The sequence below is a fragment of the Trachurus trachurus genome (assembly GCF_905171665.1).
Source record: "Trachurus trachurus genome assembly, chromosome: 2".
NCBI classification, from domain to species: domain Eukaryota; kingdom Metazoa; phylum Chordata; class Actinopteri; order Carangiformes; family Carangidae; genus Trachurus; species Trachurus trachurus.
In genome coordinates, this window is record NC_139914.1 from 10,346,787 (window position 1) to 10,367,188 (window position 20,402).

The window sequence follows — 20,402 nt, forward strand, 5'->3', positions numbered from 1 at the left end:
GTGTGTGTCTGTTGTGTCTGCAAATCTTGCTCTTTATACATTTAAGCTTCAACATTTGTCTCCCTAAGCAAAAAAAAAAAGTGTGTGTGTGTGTTCCAGCAGTGAGGTGTGTGCTAATGGACATCTAAATGCTGCTGATGTTTGGTTGGATAGTTTAAGGCCCCTCAGGTCCCCTTAGACCGATATTGGGAGAGAAAAAGTGAGGGGGAGAATGTGACTTCTGCAAATCGCTCTGACAAGGACACCCGCGCCTCGAGCGGCGTCCTCTTTCGCCTCATCGAACACACACACAAACACACACACTGCGACATCCACACCTCAGCAGAATCGTGAGGTGACTGTTGCGCTCCGAACAGCTGACTTGGTAGAGGGCGTTTGTGTGAGCGGGCTTGAGTTATGCTGAATCCAGTTTTAATTCAGTTTTTAGACTTGAAGTCTAGTCTAGTGCAACCTGTCATGCAACCTGCCTTTTTTATGTTTATAATAAAGTTTTGAGAGGGTTTAAGATACATTTATGGAGGCTAACAAGTCAACACAAACTCTTGGTACAGTAAGGCAAAAAGCCCCCCAAAAAACAAAAAAAACCCAACTCCAATCTGATCCTTATCTCCCAACATCTGGCCCAGCTTACCTCAAAGTCATTGGCCTTGTTGTAGTGCATGTTGAGCGCCCTGAAGAGCTCGGAGTCGCGGCCCACCGACAGCTCCTCGGCAGCGGTCACGCCCTCGTTGATGGACTGCCGGGCGAACTTCTCCATCTGGATGTAGTAAAACTCCCTGAAGTTGCTGAACCACTTGATCAGCTGGGAGGTGATGCAGCGATTGAACTGAAATGACACCGATAATTCATTAACATTAAGCATTTACATTTTCACTGTGTTTTAATTGTAGCACATGTCTGTTCTCACACATTTCCTACATTTCCCAGAATGCTGATGAATAGCCCAAACAAAACAGCTGTAATCTCTCGCCCTTTACTCCAATGGATTCTGGTCTGTCTTGTCTTAACACCATAAACGCCTGACAGTTACAACCAGTGAGATTGTGCAGATTAAGTAGAGAACGTTACTTCCTGTTTGATGGTTGCTATAGATCTATAGTGGTGCAGCCTGTTTGCTTTGCTCCTTATTTGCATGATGGTGTGTCATTAATTTGACTTGAACTGAGCCTCTGTGTGAGTGCTACCAACATGTACAAAATAAAATAACTAGTTTTTGTACAGAGTGTATTTTACACACGCAGTTTGAATTCTTCTCACAAGGTCGGTCCTTGAGAATTTTCTTTTTCATTGAAAGAAAACTTCACCAGCGCTGGGCTGAGGTCTTTCTGTGCTTCAAAACTGATCAAACTCGGATCCTTAAACACAGGAGTCGCTGAAAGGAAATTAGCAGACGAACCTTGAGTTCCCTCTGCTCTGATGAAAAACAACTGCCTCATGCTTTTTATATTCTTAAGTTCGTTTTCGGTGTCAGCAAGTGTGTGTTGGATATCCTTTCACAAAAACAGGAGAAAACTTTAATTTTACGAGTATTGTATAGGCTAGTATGATCTTTTGTGTGTATGTATGATAAAAGCTCTGGGGGACAATGAGCAATTAACTTTAACAGACACACACACACTCAACCAACAATATTCCCATGTATCCAGCTCATTAGCGACTGAAGCAAAGTCTAAACCTTGAGGGTTTTTGTTGAGAAAAAAAAATAAAATTGGCCCCTAGAAACCTTCCTAATCAAACAAGAATGACCCAAATATTTAATATACATTTTATTATTGTGCCATTGTGGGCTTTCAGACTGAGCAGAACATTAAACAACTCCCACCAATCACTGCTTCTTCCCTTTAGGCCTAAACACTGCACTGCAAAAATTCACAGGGAATTTAGGCTTGTTTCTTTTTCCCAAGAAAAGAAAAAACAAATATTTGAACACCATTTTTACTCATTTTTAAATATATTTCAACATCACACTCAAAAAGTTGTAGTTCCCCTTAACTTCTACTAATCACCTTGTAAATGCTCTATTAATTAAGGAAAATGAGGTCAGTAAATCATTTCTAGGCCTTCATAATGGTTGTATGTGATCTACTTGCTTTATTGCATTTTCATCTCTTGCTCATAAGTAACAAAACACGGGGGAAAAAAACACAGTGACAGCCCCAGTGAAAGTGTATGTGTGTGTGTGTGTTCGTTGAAGGGGAAAAACGGCTTTGACACGGAGATTAAGCTCGGTATTGTTACAAGACATTGTCTCACAGGAACAAGGGATGAGCAAGAGAGATAGGGGGAAAGAGAGAGAGAGGGAGACGGAGTGAGAGAGCGATGAATGGAGTGAGGTAGCATGGAAAAAGGAATGCAGCAAGAGAGGAGGGGGGGGGGCGAGCAGAGGATGACAGCGAGGAAAGAGATATTTTTTCAGGAGCGGTCAGAGAGGTGACATAATGGAGCATAACTATGGAGCCGGTGTGTTGCTGTGTGTGTGTGTGTGTGTGTCTGCAGCAGAAGGAAAGGGAGTCGGTTTTAAAAAGCCTAGTGACAGGAGGAGAAAGTGTACATGTGTGTGTCTGTGTGTATGTGTTATTGTTATGGGTGGGTGTTTTGACCCACAAATGGTTGCATGAGCGGAACGTGATAACTCAGCAATTAAAACACACACAAGACGCTGTCATCTGTCCATCCTTGAACACAAAAAGCCACCTGACACGCAAACACATGTACACAAACCTGTTAACCCATATAAAACTGATTTAAACTCTATCAATACTTATGCAATGGATAGAAGTCTAAATGTTATTTTTAATATTCAATTATCATAAAAAATATACAGGTTGTAGCTTCTCAAATGTCATTTTTATATATATTTTTTAATCTTAAAGTCAATTCATAGGGTGCATGTTGGTCAGCATAATGTAAATGTTGTCACCTGTCCATATCTGCAGGGTCTGCATATGGCTACATGCACATCTTAAACATCTGACTGAAGACAACACTTCAGTCTGATCTTTAAGGTCTTCCTGTGGACGTTGTGCATTTGTCAAAACCTCAGGTTGCAACAGGAAGGACAGGTGTCAGTGTTTCTCCACCTGATCCTTTGTTTTTTGGACAGGACGATTGATCTGTTTGGAGAATGACTTCATATGTAGACAGCTGACCACCTGCCCTTCCTGGTCCCATCCAGCTCGTCACCATCAGCACAAAACAAAACAAAAAACAAAAAAACGAGACAAAAGACAGACAGAGAATGGAGGGTGGGGTGTGAGGGAGGGTGGGGGGGTCAAAACGCTGAGCTCGAGGAATGCCATTTTCTGTTTACAACGAAAAGGGGGAAAGAGTGTGTCAGAGAAAGTGTCAGGGTGCCCCAGCTCCCCTCGCCTTCCCCCTTGACGGCGGGTGTCGTCAGCCCCCCCCAGGCCATGTTAGAAGGGCAAACACACACATCCTTTAAGAATGTGCCCACTTCAACCAGATTCGCCGTGGCTCGGCACATTTTATAGAGGACAGCGCGAATCTGCACGATCGACACAAAGCCACGAGTTCTAACGCTGAAGGTTTCCTGTGCATCCTGGAGGAAAAGCTGCTGTAGGAACTTTTTCAAATGATGTTTTCGGGCTTTTCTGCTTCACTCGACAGTATACGCTCCATGGAAGCTGCATAGAAATTCACATATTCATAGCTGTTTTTAATTTTTAACGCGTGTCAGTACTAAGGAGTAAATATAGGCACAACTGTATATAATCACAACAGTTCACCGTTTTATTGAGTCCACAGTTTGATCTCAGATGTTAAGCGAAAGTTTATTCTTATTAACCTTAAACCTACTGCTCACAATGTGGTAGCTGTCTGGGAATTAAGATGCATAACAATTAAGAAAGCTTTAACAACGTCCAATTATTATAAATCTTTTCTTCCTCATTTCATCAGTGCATGTTTTGCCTCTGCAGTCTCCTCAGCCTCTAGTGATTACAGTTTAAATGCATCTAGAGGAGTCACACATGGTAATTACTCAAGTTCAGTTATATCGGTATCAGCAGATGAACTGTTGCTGGTTCATATCATCACGTTGCCAAACTGGCTATGTAACTCAAACTGACAAGACGGGGCGAGACGTGGGTTGGATGCTAATTGATTTCCTGCGGAGACGGTGGCATGGAGATGTCATTTCAGACTCTCGAGGCGAAGAGTCTTAAGAGCTCTTCGATAAATGTGTCCCCGCTTTTCCTGTTTGGTGTCTGTGTGTGTGTGTGTGTGTGTTTGGGAGAGTGTAGCATGGAGAAACACTCCGCTGGCAGGAAACATATGAGTGAGAGTGTGTGTGAGTCGGGGGGAACTCCCTGGGCCAGCGAGCGTCTAATTAATCCTAACTCCTCCAGTCTTAACAAGGTCTTAATTACTCTCACTGACTCTCTCAAGACGAGACAGCAGCGACCTCAGCGTCTCATGCTAACATATATGATTGTCTGGTCAGAAGGCAAAGAGCTTTCACTGTGCAATTAGGCCTGTGTGTGTGTGTGTGTGTGTGTGTGTGTGTGTGTGCATGCTTGCTCATCTGTGCCTAAAACAGTTGTCAGCTCAACCCACTTCCCACACCGAGTGAGGGGGACATTGTGTGTAAGAGGCTCATCTTTAAGAACCAGTTTCCCATAGACAAAGTCCATTCAAGTCCAATTAGGGGAAGCCATTCAGGGCCCTAATTCCCTTACAGTGAATCTGCCTGATCCTCCTAACACATGCTACTTATTGTTCCCAGGGAAGGAGGAGGGAGGAGGTGGGGGGAGTAAGAGAGAGAGTGAGAGAGAGAAGAAGAAAAAGAGACACTGACCCGGATTTTAGAAATATGGTAATGATGAGGGTAATGAATGCAATGGGACAATGAGACAGGACACACACACACAGACAGACAGCAACAGGGTGCTCTCTCTCCTCAGTCCTACACACACACAGCCTTGAAAAGAACAGCCTTGTTCAACACAAATAGGATTATCCATGATTCATTTTTTATTAAGCAAAAATAATATCTGCAGAGTTCCTCCCACAGATGAATTTGATGGATTAACTGGGATTACGACTCAATTAAAACTAAATTTGACTGTAAATCATTATTTGCATATTAAGATATGAAGAACAAGAAACTGTCTTCAAAGATGATGCGGCTGGCGCATCATGTTCTTCTCATTGTCAACAAATCCACTGTAACAACCAGCCAGAGGCAGCACTGACAAGTATTATCTGTGTGGACAAAACCTGGTATCTTGTTTCTCTGTCACAGCCTCACACAGTTAGAGACTTGTTGCTGTAAATACTCACTACAACATCTAATGTGTATTCTTACACATCTGAAAAGATATTAAAAAGCAAATCTATTCTATTTGAGTGATGTCTGCAGAAACCAGTGTTAGTTGTCCTTTTAAAAATTCTAAACCATTTTGTAATATTTAGATCCTCAGGAGGAACCAGTGCTGTTTGGCCCAGGAGCCACAGATGCAGGAGTTGAGGTGGGCACTATCGAGGGACGGGCTAATGGATTTTTGGTTTTGGTGTTTTGATGGGTTTCATTTAAAAAAAATTTCATTAAATGAAATCCTGTTTGTTGGCGCTTTGGAATAATTGCCATTCAAAGTATTTACAGGCTTCTATCTCCTTATCTACGTATAGATCTGTGAAAGAAAAAGCTTTATCCTAAATCTATACATCTGTTTTGCTTTATCCGCAAGCTGCGAGCGACACTGTATATCTGTCGCTCCCTAAACCTCAGACAATAAATTCCAATAGAAACATGTTTTCATTCCTTTAAATCCCATACGGTCCTATGTGTGTGGTTCTGACTGCAGTTACAAGTCGGAGCAGTAATACCGTCCATCTGCTGAAGGGAAGTGGCAGGCCAGAGCACTGCAAACATCTCCTAATCTAAATCCATGTTTGCTGAGATGAAGAGATTAATTGAATATCGGTTTGGATATAAACCCACAGATTGGAGACTAGATTAATTGTAAAAGCTAATATCGCACTCAACAAGATAAACTCGTGAACTGAGTGTGTGTATTAACTCATTAGTCCTAATTTATTCATTTCCCAAATTAAACCCCAAAGCCACAGTTTATTTGGCCACATAAATGTTAAGCATATTACTCAAATAATAGAAAGTCTTACTTAGACAGAGGAAGTAAGCTGATTATGGAAAATGATCAATGTCAGCACAAAGCAGTTTTAAACGGTTTTATCTTTTCTTTGCCCGTAATTGAAGGTTGAGGAAACCTTTAGAAATACATTTTAGTGATTTACAGTACAACCATGTTCAATCTCACTAGAACTCACTTTGAGATTCAGAAGTTCATTTATGTTGTGATCATTCTTTGTTTTCTTCTTTTTGGTCAAGTTTGAGAAGAGGCGAAGCCTTCAAATATTAAACCACTTGAATAACTCATAACTCAGAAAATGAACTGCTCTCAAAACGTCTCAAATTTTAAAACTTGAAGTGTTTGCTTCTCTTGCTTTGCTTGAGTGAATGTATTCAATCAGATTTGAAGATGAGAAGATGCAGGAAAGAAGTTATTTAAAGGTTTGCATTTAATCTTTTTTAGTTTTGTTTTCAGCTTTAAATGTCACAAAAAACAGTGAGAAAGTTTAGTTTTTTTGGAGAGATAAAAGTTTTATCTCTGTCACTTTGGCAGATATTTGATGATTGGTCAGTGAAATCCATCATTTTGTCCTTTCATTGCTTCAATAACACTGAAGCGAGCTGTAGCCGGCTGCCACGATGCCCATTGTTATCACTTAATGGATCCCAGTTAATGACAAATCAGAGTTGCTCGTACAGGGAGCAGGTAGGCTTAGCAACCTTGTGTTTGCCTAGCAACCCGGTGTCCCAGCGACCCTTGTTGCCATGGCAGCCGATAAGGATGTGGCACTGCCATGAGGAAGTGGTCACCACAGATAGGAGCCAAAGGGCAGCTTGTGTGTGTGTGCTTGTGTGTGTGTGTGTGGATGCTCATTTGAATACAGTGTCCTGAATCCGTGGAGGAGCCGTATGCTCCTTTTGCAAAACACATAGCAGCCTGTAAACACAAAACAATCAGCGCCTTTGTTTTAAAGCTGTTGTTCTGTTGTCATCCCTCTCATTTGTTTGTCCTCCCCTCCCCTCGTTCCCTCTGTCATTTTCTCAAAACGCCACGCAACACGCACACACACACACATGCACATGCACTTTCCATAATCTCCTGTTTCCTTCTCACTCATTTCCCTGTCTTGCTGTACACTTCACGGTGACTTTCTTTTCCTTTTTTTTAATTTATTTATTTTCTCTCTACCTGTGCATCCTGTCGTCTGTCAGCAACGCTCTGTTTAACTTCTCATTTTATCCTCTGGAGTGAGAGTGAAAGTGTGTAGCCTGTGAGTGTTTTGGGTGAAAGGGAGCCAGAGGGAGAGTTTGAGTGTGTGTGTGTGTGTGTGTCGTGGTTTTGGAGGGAGGGTGTGTGTGTGTGTGTGTGTGTGTGTGTGTGTGTGTGTGTGCTTACAGTATGTGTGTGAGAGGGAAAGTGGGCGTTATCACCCCTCCCCTTTCTAACCCCAGGCCGATTAAGGCCAGAAACTCTAATTATGCCACAAAGACGTGACAGACTGGAGCACCCATCTGCGCTATAGGGTCTCTCTCTCTCTTTCTCTCTCTCTCTCTCACACACACACACACACACACACACACACACACACACACACACACACACACACACACACACACACACACACACACACACACACACACACACACACTCACACATACAAAATAACGGAATAACGCACAAAAACAACAAAACTGAACCGATGGAAATACACAGATGAGTTTGAGGCAGCTGACGGTGGAAGTTGGACTTTTAGGAGCATTGTCTCTCCAGCTGAAGACCTCATGTGTCACACAAAGACAAATACAAATAGTTCATCTGGCCCATCTGTCACTGAAAAACACACTGATGTGGTTTTTGAGATCTGATTCTAAAGATGCCAGGGTTTTATCTGGCCTTTCATAATGTTTTTGTCTATCCATGACCAATATGAGCAAACTTCTTCAGGCAGATCAATGCGCTCGGCATGATGAAATGATAAGGCAGAAGAAGTAAGAAACACGCTGGATAGAAATCAGAACAGACAAACATTTTGTTTTCATTCATTCGCTGATTTTCAGTTCATTGTATGAGTCAGTGTGAGTGTGTGTGTGTGTGTGTGTGCCTGCCTGCACAGAGTTTATCAAGGTTAAGCCATGTGTTTCATTGTTTTAAACCTTTTCCAAAAAAACACTTTATCTCCTACAATCTCAAGAGAAATAAGTACATTAAATTCAGGGTGAAATTAAAAAAGTCTTGTAAAGTCGGATGAAAAATAACACAAAAGAGAAGCTTGAATGGAAAGGAGATGGAGAAAAAAATAATAATTTAGAGAAAACAGTGATGAGAGGTTCATAAAAGAGAGGAAGCTGGAGAGAAGAAGAGAGGAGGAGGGTAATGTCTTACCTTGACGTCAGAGAAGAACATCTTGAGCATGTTAGAGGAAGGGTAGCGGGTGTAGAAAAACATGAGCTTGGCTTTCTTCAGGTGGTTGGGAGACAAACCCTCCTGAATCTGAATAACAAGACTGTTAAGGAACCAACAGGCCTTAGAACATATTCACTCTCAGTGCACATTATATTACCATCAAGTTCAGAAGTGAAAGGTTTAAGTGATATTTTGGAATAACGTGCTGCAAAGAAGGGTGTACACGTCTCCTCTACTACAACAGTTTAACGTTGAAGTTCTGCATTTAAACCTCACTATTGAGGAAGTGTGTCGAGACAGAAGTCAGAGAAATACTAATGGAACTAAATGTGAGAGGTTGGTTTGCACCGCGTCATGTAGAAAACCACAGTAGTCTCAGTGATGGACGAGCTACCTGAACACTCCTACTCCTCACAAAATCCATTATGGACACAGCATCTTCAACTAAACTCTGAGCATCAGATCACATGAGAGAAGTCTGAAAAACTTTGAGCAGCTTTAATTGTCCAGATGATGGAGAACTACAAGAAAAATGTCTCCTTTCTCCTTGATTATACCTTAATTATTTGGATAATGCTCCGTATACAATAGCCTGCACTGAGGTGAGGACAGCAGATCTCCATGACTTTTATGTATGTGATTAGAAGAAGATCGTTGCACTTTATAGAAATTGCAAAAAGCACAGTAAAAAGAATCAGCAGTGCTGTGAGCAGCCTCCAAAGCCCAGAGACGGATAGATGTGCCATTTTACACCTATAGTGAGAGAAAACACGAGCACCTGCTGGCTTTGGATCAAATCCCACATCCACGGCAGCATCTCGCCGACTCTGCAGCCCCGATGTCAATCCCATTGTCTCAACAAGGAAAAAAAATAATTGTGGAGGCCCTGGTTGCAGGGGCGCCGAATGTGTGTGTGCGACATTTGTGTGTGTGTGTGACAACAGCTGTGCCCCACCACGCTGCCATTTCCCCACCACATTAACAGCCCTATAATCTATCAGAGAAGATGAGGCAATCAATGGAACCCCCTGCAAGGTCAATTAGCACACAGACAAATACACACATAAATACACACTGGTACAGACACACACGCACGCATACAGAAACCCCAGGGGCCCTATATGGCTGGAAAGAGGGAGAGTCGCATCAGCAAACGGGAAAAGAGGGAGAGAGAGTGGATAAAGTCTAAAGAAAAGAGAGGTGGAGCAGCTTCAGGACAGGAAGCAGAGGGGAAAGTAGACATTTTAGTTTCAGTCTGATTTTATTGTGGTATTGACACCGACTCAAGGTGCTGATTGGTTTGTGACCTCTGATTCAACACAAATGGTGCATAAATAAAATATCAGTCACTTCTATATCAGATTATTCAAAAGAAGATAGATTCGTTCAATGTTTGTCAGTGAACTTTGTCATCAAAATCTGGCTTAATGAGTTTTAATGAACTTCCACTAGTTGTAGATGTTGTTTTTCACTGAGACATAAATGTTCCTTCAGCTGCTGCGACACCAAAATAAACCTGAATGTTGTATGTATGTGACATATCAGCACGGCACCAAAACACTGCTCACTTGGCCTCGGTAACTGAAGAGAGTCAAATTGTCATCCTTCATTCATTTGGCAGCAGATACGTCAGATAGACGGACAACAACACCATCGCCTAGTTAACATTCATACCAACCTGTCACTGCTGGTGTGCGCTTAGGTCAGGCAACACACACACACACACACACACGCTTCCACTAAAGCACAGACATGACTCAGAGTAATCAGTGTGAAGCAATACCATAATGAATAAAAAGCAAGTGTGTGTGTGTGTGTCAGTAGCTAATGTGAGTAAACAAAGCAACTGGTGTTGCTCTTTTTCTTCCTCTCCTCATCTTCTTCTTCATCTTCCCCCCTTCTTTCCTATTGCGGCCTGTATTCATCCTGATACACACCAGGTGTATCATCAGCTGTAACTTGACCTTGCTGCCAGGTGTGTGTGTGTGTGTCAGTGTGTGTGTGTGTATAGGGGGTGGCGGCAGTGGTTGTGTGTGTGGGGGTGTGTGTGTATTTCATAAATAAATGGGGGACATCTGCTCAGCTCTGTACAAAGGATTAAAGATACACAGACCTGAGAGAGAGCGTGCGTAGCTGCTTTTGTGTGGGTGCCTGTGCCTTTCAGGTGAAGTGTGATCGATGCAAAACACAGTGAAATAAAATGAAACACAAAGGAGTTCTAACAGAAATTATAAAAATTTTAAAATGTTTTTTTTGTTTTTAGTCCTCGTGTTTAAGAAGTGTTCCACATTAAACTTGATGTAGAACTTCAACATGGATCATAATGGCTGTGGCTGGTTTCCTCTTCTTCCACTAATTGAATAGTCTAAGCTCAAGTTTTTATGAAATAAGCACTAAACTGAGGAGTGTAGTGAAAACCTATATTGTGTCTCAGATAAAAAAGGAAGGTTGAGGGGTGGTCACTATCTTTGAAATACTAATGTCCAATTTCAAAGATATTTTTTTCCTCCAAATGAATAGGAAAGCATTTTGGAATGAAACAGCTCAGCAGGATCAAGAGATGTGTCAAATTTTTCCTTTTTTTTAATTAAAGCAACATCTAAATTGGCTTTGAAGACGACACTGTGATCAAATCCTCATCGCAGCTGTAAGGAGTTCCTATTAGTCAGGTTCAAAGTCTTATTTTTCTTTTCACTTTGTTCTTCAAACGTGCATGCGTTTGTGTTTGCGCGCCGCGTGTGTGTGTGTGTGTGTGTGTGTGTGTGTATGCAGTCAAAAGTGTGTGCATGCGTAGTGGCCGGGAGAAACCTTCTCCGTTTGAAAGGTTAGGAACAAAAAGATAAACAGCTACCTGCAAACACCTGTCCTCGTGCACACGCCATGAAAGGGAGTATGTGTTCCTATGTGTGTGTCTGTGTGTAGCAAACAACACCACACACAGCTGCCGAGCAACTGAGAGCGAAAGCCAGCGAATGGAAGGAAGACTAGTGATTGACAAGGAGACAGCTAGCTACAAACTGTCAGTGTGTGTATTTTAGATATTACACTTTTCCTAATGTGTGCCCACTCAAACACACACACATACGTACACACAAAAGCCAAAACGCACACTTAGAAAGCTTCCGTCAATGAGGCCAATCATTCACCTGTCTGTGTGCTGCGCTCTTTGAAATATGATTAGCTTTGAGCTCCTATGTACAAGGTCTGACCCACACACACATCCACACACATGCACAGACACGGTGAAATATGATTTGCTTTGAGCATTTATGTACAAAGTCTTTGTGATGAAAGAGAACCTAACAGCACAAGTGTCTCAGACAGTGGGAACAGTGTGTGTGTGTGTGTGTGTGTGTGTTGAAGAGAGAGCTCGCTAGCCTCTCTCAGCACCTTTAAACACCACAACCTGCTGCACAGACTTAAAAGAGCTGGAGAGAGCAGCGTGCGACCTGTTTAATCTTCCTCTCTTGCAAGACCCGGCGCGCCCCTTTTCATCTTCCCCACTCGGCGAGGAAACAAGAGGGTTAGAGCAGGAACCAATTAATGCAGATTAATTGATGTTAAAGACTTTCTGCTGCCGCTGCCTGCAAGACGTCTCAGTCTTTTTGACTGTGGTAAAAATGTGACTCTTGTGGAGCAGAGAAATAAAATCTCTGCTTTCCTATTGCATAAACAATATCTTAGATGTGTTCTTCCTGCTGATTATCATGTCCAATGTAGTATATAATATAAAATACCTACTGTACTGTAGTCTATATGGCAGTAAATGGCAAAATTGAATTAAAATTTAGGATGTAGTGTGCAGTATGTTGCTGGGAAATATTGGATATTAAGATATTAACCCTTATTAAAACTCATGTAAATGCAAGAACAAACACACACAGACACACAACACCTCACAGTTACAAGGATACGGTGCTGCCTGAGTAGGGCGATATGTCAGACATGTCTTGCAGGTCTCCGCACTCAGACTTGATGAGGGACAGGGACAGACCCTCTGGTCCGTGCTGGCTGGGCGAGCTCTGCCTGTGGTGGTGGTGGTGGTGGTGGTGAAGATGGCCCCCTCCCAGGGCTGTCATTTTGGTTCTGAGGCTGACGGTTTCCCGTGTCATGTCCATGGAATCGGGGGAGGCGCGGTGGTGGTGGTGGTCCTTGGGCCCCGGAGGGTAGCCGGCCCCTCCCCCATGCGACCCCAGGGGGCTCTGGAAGGGGTAGCCCATGAGGGGGAGAGGGAAGGGGTGGCGAAATGATGGAGGGCTAAACCCCAGAGAGGCCGTGAGGGGAGAGGGGTGGAGGGAGGGGTGGTGAGGGGGAGGGGGTGGAGGAAGAGAGGGGTTGATGTTCTCTCCTCCGCCGCCGCCGCCGTTCTTGCGCACCACCAGCGGCAGCGCCTCCGTTTGGTCGTTAGGCGTCGGCACGCCGCTCAGCCGGCCGCTCAGACCTCCAAACGAATCCAGCGGACTCGGGACGATGACGTCGCCGAAGCAGTGCAGCCTCTGGTTGGAGGAGTGGTAGCTCGGGGTGGGGCTGCCGTCACCGTTCAGAGTGAGCGCCAGGGCCCCGTTGCCAAAGCGAGAGTCCGGGGTGAGCGAGGGAAGGGGGCCGAAAGGCGGAGGACACGAGGAGGACGAGTTGGAGGAGGAGGAGGGTGCAGCCGGCGTGCTGCTGTGGCAGCCGTGATGGTGAGCGTGAGCGACGGCCTGTTTGGGTGAAGAGAAGCCTTTGACGACGGTGTCGACGACCTGCGACACGGCGCAGTTCAGCTCCTGCTTCAGTGTCTCCGCTAACTGCCGTCCTCCTCCTCCTCCTCCTCCTCCTCTCCCTGCTGCTCCACCTCTCCTCTTCATCACCCGTTCTCCTCTGCGCTCCTCCTCCTCCCTGCCGTCCACGTCTTCCTCCATGTCTCCGTCCAGCAGGGCCTGCTCCCGGAGGAGGGCCCGGGCCCGGTCCAGGAACAGACCCGGGTCCAGCTCAGACAGCTCGTCGTGGCTGTGCCGGCCCCTGTCCCGGTGTCTCTCCTCCAGGCCGTCAGAGCGGATGCTGTCCTCTGACAAGTTGCCATCCTCCTCTCTCTCTCCTCCTCGGTCCACCTCTCCGTTCTCGCCATTCTCCTCCTCCTCCTCTGTCTCAGAGTCGTAGATCTGGTAGAACTTCTCCTGGAGTTGGCGCAGTTGTTTCTGGACAGGAGAGGATAGAAAATGTCAGAGACATGATGTACAACGATATAACATACAAAGATAACATTAAAATGGTGCACTTTGCTTTTGTGCACATCACTTGCTACCCATTTCATGATATTTCTTCTGCTGTTGTGCAAAACAAACAATGATTCTCCTACATCAGCTCTTGCTGCAGATTGAAGGAATATGTACATGCTGTCTTATTCCCATTGTTCCACTTTGAAAGGTTGGACCCTGAAATCTAGGGACTAATCAAATATGTTGCTCAGCAGATAAAAACACCGGCTGTGTGAATGTATGAGAGAACAAACCAACCTGCATGTCCTCCAGTTGCAGTTTGAGCTGCCGCCTCTCCTCCTGCCTCTGCTCCTGCCTTGAACACACCAGCTGGGTGAAGCTGTGCTGCTGCTGTGGCAGCCGCTGCTTTCTCTTATTCTCCCTGTAAACCTCTCCCACGCTGACCACGCCGGCCCGCGAGCCAGGGGAGCTGAGGAGGGACGATGGACAGTCGTTTCGGATGTGGTTGTGGTTGCTGGTGTTGTGGCCGCCGCCGTCCCCTCTGTGATCGTTGCTGCTGCTGCTGTTGTTGCTGCTGGTCTCGTTCTCGCGGTTGCTCTCTGGGTTGTGGTCGCCGCCGTTGGGCCGGACCAGCGGCGAGTGACTCATGCCGCGGATGATGTTTTCGACGCGGGCACGCTTGGCACGAAGGTGCTCGTCCGACAGCCTGTCCAGGTCGAAGGAGGAGAGGCAGAGCGGCTGAGAGGGAGCGTGGGAGTTGAGGCCCGAAGGAGGCGGCGGTCGTCCAAAGGAGGAAGAGGAAGATGGAGGAGGATGAGGAGGCCCAGGAGACAGGCAGTCGGACGGGCTGTCCTGGTCACGGGACGAGTTGCTGCAGGCGTCCTCAGCCTGGATCTCTGAGCCGCCACTGGACAGAGCTCCACTCCCCTGAGATTTAATAAACAGTTAATGAATTAAGTCAATGATTTAATGAGTGGTGCAGACTATTTGTGCCTTGGGTTGATTTAAAGTGACTTAACGAATCATCTAATTGGTTTATTGAGTGAAAGTGTTTGAATGTACCTGGAAGCCTGAGTCACTCCCTCCATTCTTCCCTATGTTATTCTTCAGTAGCTGAGAGATGATGGTGGCACCGGGGAAAGGCATGATGGACTCTTCGTACGAGTTGGCCCTCTTCAGCAACTTCCTCAAAACGTTTGACTTCTCTCCATCCCCGCTGCTTCCCCCGTGGCCGTGGCTGACCAACGAGCAGTCTCCGTCCTGATCGGGGCCGTGCGATTGGTTCATGCTGTCGAACAGGGTCTCCCTGGCGCGGGTGAATATAGCGCTGCCCACAGTCCTTTTCACCCCGATGTCGACACGTCGGCGCTTCGTCTGTCTGGTTAGGAGGGTTGTGCTGTCATGATCAGGCATCCCGCAGGGCAGCTAAACGGACATGACCAAGGGTCCTCACAGGCGTGGGTGGGGGGCGTTACCTGGTCATCAATGAAAGCAAGTAAACACGGTTAGATTTCAGCCTTTCAATATCACTTCTTTGTCTTTTCGCAGAATTCTGTGATCAAGTGATCATTATCATTGGCAGCTTAACACTGACAAAGAGTTGATCAATTCCTAGGGAATTGAATAAAATATTCAGCATTGCTAGGTGTTGTAGCTCTAAAATGATAAAAAGCTTTATTATCAAAATCAGTGATGTGGTTTTGACCGTTTTGTGGCTTTAACAATCAAATCTCTTCAGTCCTTGTTTTAGCTTTTGTTCAAAAAGAAAAATCATCTCGAGCACCACAAACCAGCACACCTGACAGAAGCAAAAGGGGCAGCCACTTCTATCGATCACACACTGAGCAGAATACAAAAGAAATTACTCACAGCGCGTTTCTTGACCAAAAACTAAAGTGTGTGAAAGAAAAACAACACACTCTTTAAAATAGTTCAAGGAGATTTTCCCACAGAGGAGCTAACACCTGCCTGTAATAACCAAAATAATTTCCCATTTCTTCTCCCCCCTGAGGTGTAACCTTGATTTCTGCATCTTGTGAGGAGCTGTGAAGAATCGACAGGCTCTCTTATTGTCTGAGGGATTTCACTTCACTCCCTAGAAAAAAAAGGTTTTTCTATCCTCCCTTTTGTGTTAGTTTTCCTTTTTTGCTTCTTCACCTGATTTGAAAGCAGGAGGTACTTATCTTACATTTTTAAAAACAGTGAATTTTGGTGTTATTGCACTTCAAATAATTTATTTTAACAGGATAAGTTAAATTCTTATAGGGTTTTGTCAAGTTCTTTGTGCACTTCACGTGAAAGGCTTCTTTTTTCGACATTAGTGACCAGCTCTTCTCTAATCCACAGTAAATCTGATCTATTGATGCTGTGGAAACACGTAAAAAAAAAACTCTCCTAGGTGTGTCTGGCTTCATCCTTATTCAAAACTCTCACCTTGCTTGCTTTACACTGACTGAGACACTTGAAAAAATGTCCATAAAGTTTAGGCTATATTATAAACTATCAAAGTGACTGCCTTTATACCCAGCTTAATTTCAACATTTAATTAATTTCAGTAATAGCATACAAAGACGAGAAAAACTGTCTAAGAAGTGTCACAAAACAGAAAGGTTGGCTATTTTTGGACAGGTAAATGGTAACCTACTATTCTGTAGTATCTGCTTGCACTTGTACTGTACGTTCACACAGCGTTTTCCTTGTTACCTGTTTGCATCTGTTTTGCAAATGATTTCAGGGTCAGGTCTAGGGAAATATTTCACAAATTAAAGCTGCTTCCTACAACAGTTTGGTCGAGCATTCATGGGAGTGAAGCAGGTTTCAGACAGGAAAAAAAAAAAATCAGTCACACATTGAAAGACAAAAATTGTGAACGTGCTCACATGCACACATTCGGATTGAATCAAGGACACCAATGAGATGCTTTTGCAATAGCCAACAACAGGCGACAAAGCAGACACTGTTGTGTTCCTGCAGGGCCATTATCAAATGAAATGCAGGGAGAAGCGTTGGTTTGAATGTGACTCTGAGTTTCAGTGTTGGAGACGAGAGGTGCTCAGAAAAACACTCAGCCCCTCAGCACAGTGGCCAGCAGTGACCCAGATACACAAGACTCACACGCGCATACAGTCCACGCATGCATACACACATTGCTCACTGTTTGCATTATTGGTTTCTTGGCATTACTCTGTGCAGGGGTCTGGCACACACACACACACACACACACACAGAGGGGTGGTACAGAGAGTGAGAGACAAACAGTTTAGATTAGCGGGGTCCAAAGAGCTTGAAAACTTGGTTATTTTGAAATTTGTGTCGGAGGTCAAACTGAGGCTTTATCAGTGTAAAAAAAGAGCAAATGTTTCCTGTCTGCATGAGTAGAAAGAAAATATGTCTTTATCGTCTTTTCTATGAACACTGACAATATTGCAGTGTCACAGAAAACTGTTAATTATCCAACCACAGTACACAGCAAGTGGGAAACGTTAAGGTAGTTGCACATTTTGCATTAAAAGAGCTTCAGTGAAAGGTGAATTAAAAGGAGATGTGAGAGTGTGTGTGTGTTCGGTTTCTGTGACAAAACGGAAACTTAAGTTTTAAACTGAATTAGAGGAGCAGGAATAACTCACTGTGTTTGATTGTAATTTCCATATTTACATTTAAATGACTGCAGCCCTTTGGTGGCTCCTGGATAAATTAATTTGAGTCTTTATCTATCATGATTTCATCCTCTGGCTGAAATGACAAAAATTAAAACCTGGCTCAAAATGATTTTAGGAATTCAAACATTTCCTTATTTGCACACCTGTTACCTCCTCCTGTGCGTCTGAGAGGAGCCAAATAACGGAGTCAATCTTTGTTTAAAATGCCATATCAAAAAAAAAAGAGAGAAAAAAAAGTGGCACCTCGGTGTTGAGGGGATCCCCGTCTTTCCCTGTCGCTGTGGCCGCCTGTGTGCGCTCTAAGCGGGGAGCACCGCTGTCCAGCCACCGACACAACACACGAGCTGCTGCTTTTACGCACGGCGGTACAGACGGCAAAAGCAGAGAGACGACTGTCACTCTCCAAACAATCATTATAGTCCACCGTAATGACAGACAGCAGCTGCCCTGCTGCAACAGGAGAGGCTGCAAGCATCGAATAGTTCCACCTTAACTCTTTTATTAAAGGGTGAAAGTTTGAGTCGATGGGCTGAGGAGGCAGTTTGTTCTAGTTCTGGCGACACTAATGAGGATTCAGCCTGCAGATGATCAAATTTTAACTTCACTTAAATTATTTAAAGACATTTATTTAACCAAGCAGAAAGAGTTTATCTCTCATCCAGTCATTGTTCTTCATTTTGTTTTAATTTGAGGAAGAGAATATGAGCAGTAGGATTTTAAAACTCATCTCTCCTTGTTCATGATCCGACAAGACAACAACAACGACAGGACCGTGGGTCCATCGACTGGACCTCAGCAGTGTCCACAACCAAGACGGTCAACACAATAAAAAAAAATCAACAACAACAACAAAAAAATCAAAACTTGTATCTGTGATTTCAGTTCACGCAGCCACGTTCACGGTGCCGGTCAAAGTGAGAGTGACGCGCACAAAAGTCAACAAGAGCAGAAACAGTTTGGTGGAAATTTCATTTCAACCACCTGGATCCGTGGTGTGTGACGGGGATGGAGCGTCTCCACGAACCACCCGTGGAAGTAAAGTTACACCGAACACACAACGATGCGATCGGACAAATCACACACATAAAGCGCGCACACACGGCCCGTGTGAGCCCACTAGTGACAACAACGCCCGCGGTAAATAGTTAAGTGTGACAAGTTTGTTACTTACTTCTCTGTCGAGCGTTTCTCCAAGTCGCTCCGTCGAAGAAAGGGCGAACACAAGAGACAGATCCGCACTCGCCGTTGAGATCAATGCCGTAATTTACCACGGCAAAGTGGAGACGTATGCAGAGCGTGCGTGCGCGCGGGCGTGAATGTGTGTACGGGAGGGAGCGAGAGAGACAGAGAGAGACTCGGAGAGGTTGTGTGCGTGTGAGAGAGAGAGTGGGAGAGATAAAGAGAGAGAAAGAGAGAGAGGTTGCTCTTGTGCGCCGCTCTCCTCCCGGGATGGGAAGTGTGGAGTAATCGAGCGCGCCCGGTCCGTCCGGCACTCTCGACTCGTCGCGAATCCCGTTTTTCTCCCTGTGCGCGATGGCAAGACTCTCAACAAGAAACAAGAAGAGACGCACATGAAGGATACGTGAAGACGCTGCGTCACCGGCCCCTGAGTGAGGTAACGGCTCCACCTGACCAATAAGGAAGAGGAGCCGGAGACGCTGGATTTTATTTATAAGGAGCCCCCCAGAAAACAGCGCGCAGCCAGAGCGGAGAGAGGGAGGAGAGAGGAGCAGAGGGGGATGCGGAGGGTAAACTGAAAGTCAGCTTCACCCAACTTTTCTCATTAGTGGAGCCGCTGCAGAAAACCGCTGTAGAAACAATTACCCGATTCACTTCAAGCACAATTTAAGGACACGTGATCATTTTCCTGTGTAAGCCTGATTCGTTTTTACATTTATCTATTTGTTCTCTTTAGTTGACGACTCAGTCTGTAATACTTATACACCACTTTAACATCAGAGAAATGCATTTAACATGTGGACTTCTGTTATACAATAAAAACAAACTTTAAAACGACAGCTTTTAATTTAAGAGCCTCGTTCAGCTTTCATTGATTTCACTGATTGCAGCTTCTACCAGCAGTGTGTATGTACAGGTACGCTGCAAGAGCTCAGCTCTGATGACTAAGATTTCAATAAACACAGGTTTAATGACTTTTATGTCTCTTTTTCTTCCCCTCGTGGCTTTTACGCAGCTGGAATTGCGTGAGCATTGTTGGAAACAACCGAGTTTCTCTTTGCGCTGCTCCCTGTCCACCACGAAGTTTCACAAAACGCAGAAAAAAGGCCAGAAAACCTCTGGTGGGGAAACTCCCCTCCTCTCCACAGATCAGACCTGAGGTCAGGTAACCTCCGGAGCTGTTTTGCTCAAGGACACTTCGGCAGAGCGGAGTCTCGCTTCGTCTCTCTCCGTTTCCACTAACGCAGCTCGGCTGTCCGCACCGAGAGCTGTGAAATGAATCATCACAGCAACGTGCAAACACTGAATTTCTGCAGACAACAACCAGAGGCCTTTAAGGAATCAGGCTGCTCGAAGACACACCAGCGCCATTTATTTTATTTATTAACAAAAATATAAACTTGTCACAATTTCTATGAAAAACTCCGAGCTCTTGTTATCAGTCTGATCTAGTTAAATAAAAGTGTAAAGAGTTTGTAGCCGTTGCTATGTTGAGTTTCCATCAGGCTCCCACAGCGCCGAGGCTCATTGATGAATATGATTCACTGTTGTGCGTTTGAGTGCGCAGGTCGGGGAGAAAAAAAGCCAGAATTATTTCACTGACTATTTTTGTATCGCATCACTCGTAAATCCACAGGCGCTCAACAGATGAATAAAAAACCAAAACCACACACTCAGAGTCTATGAAGGGAACAGAGCTATTCGGGCGAGTTAATCAGAATAATCCATTCACAGGAAAATGCCTGTTAAACAAGGCAGCCAGTGTCAAAATCTGTGTCATATTCAGTCCAGTTTTTTGAGGGACGGCATGAGACAGATCACAGCTCAGCTCCGGGAAAAAAACAACAAGA

At 44.6% G+C, this 20,402-nt stretch overlaps 1 protein-coding gene across 2 annotated transcripts in view; it reads right to left on the reverse strand.

The window, feature by feature from the left end:
- Positions 1-19,521, reverse strand: part of LOC310999751 (prospero homeobox protein 1-like) — a 31,610-nt gene extending 12,089 nt beyond the window's left edge. The window contains exons 1-6 of one of the 2 annotated variants that reach the window (XM_083990305.1): positions 18,545-19,521; positions 14,777-15,189; positions 14,012-14,641; positions 12,431-13,693; positions 8,496-8,603; positions 632-826 (exon numbers count right to left, since the gene is read on the reverse strand). In XM_083990305.1, coding sequence (XP_083846431.1) covers positions 632-826; positions 8,496-8,603; positions 12,431-13,693; positions 14,012-14,641; positions 14,777-15,127 — 2,547 coding nt within the window. In that variant the 5' untranslated portion in view covers positions 15,128-15,189; positions 18,545-19,521. Of the gene's footprint in view, positions 1-631; positions 827-8,495; positions 8,604-12,430; positions 13,694-14,011; positions 14,642-14,776; positions 15,190-17,516; positions 17,601-18,544 lie in introns of those variants that run through there. The other variant, XM_083990306.1, reaches the window with a different exon arrangement.
- Positions 19,522-20,402: the final 881 nt, after the last annotated feature.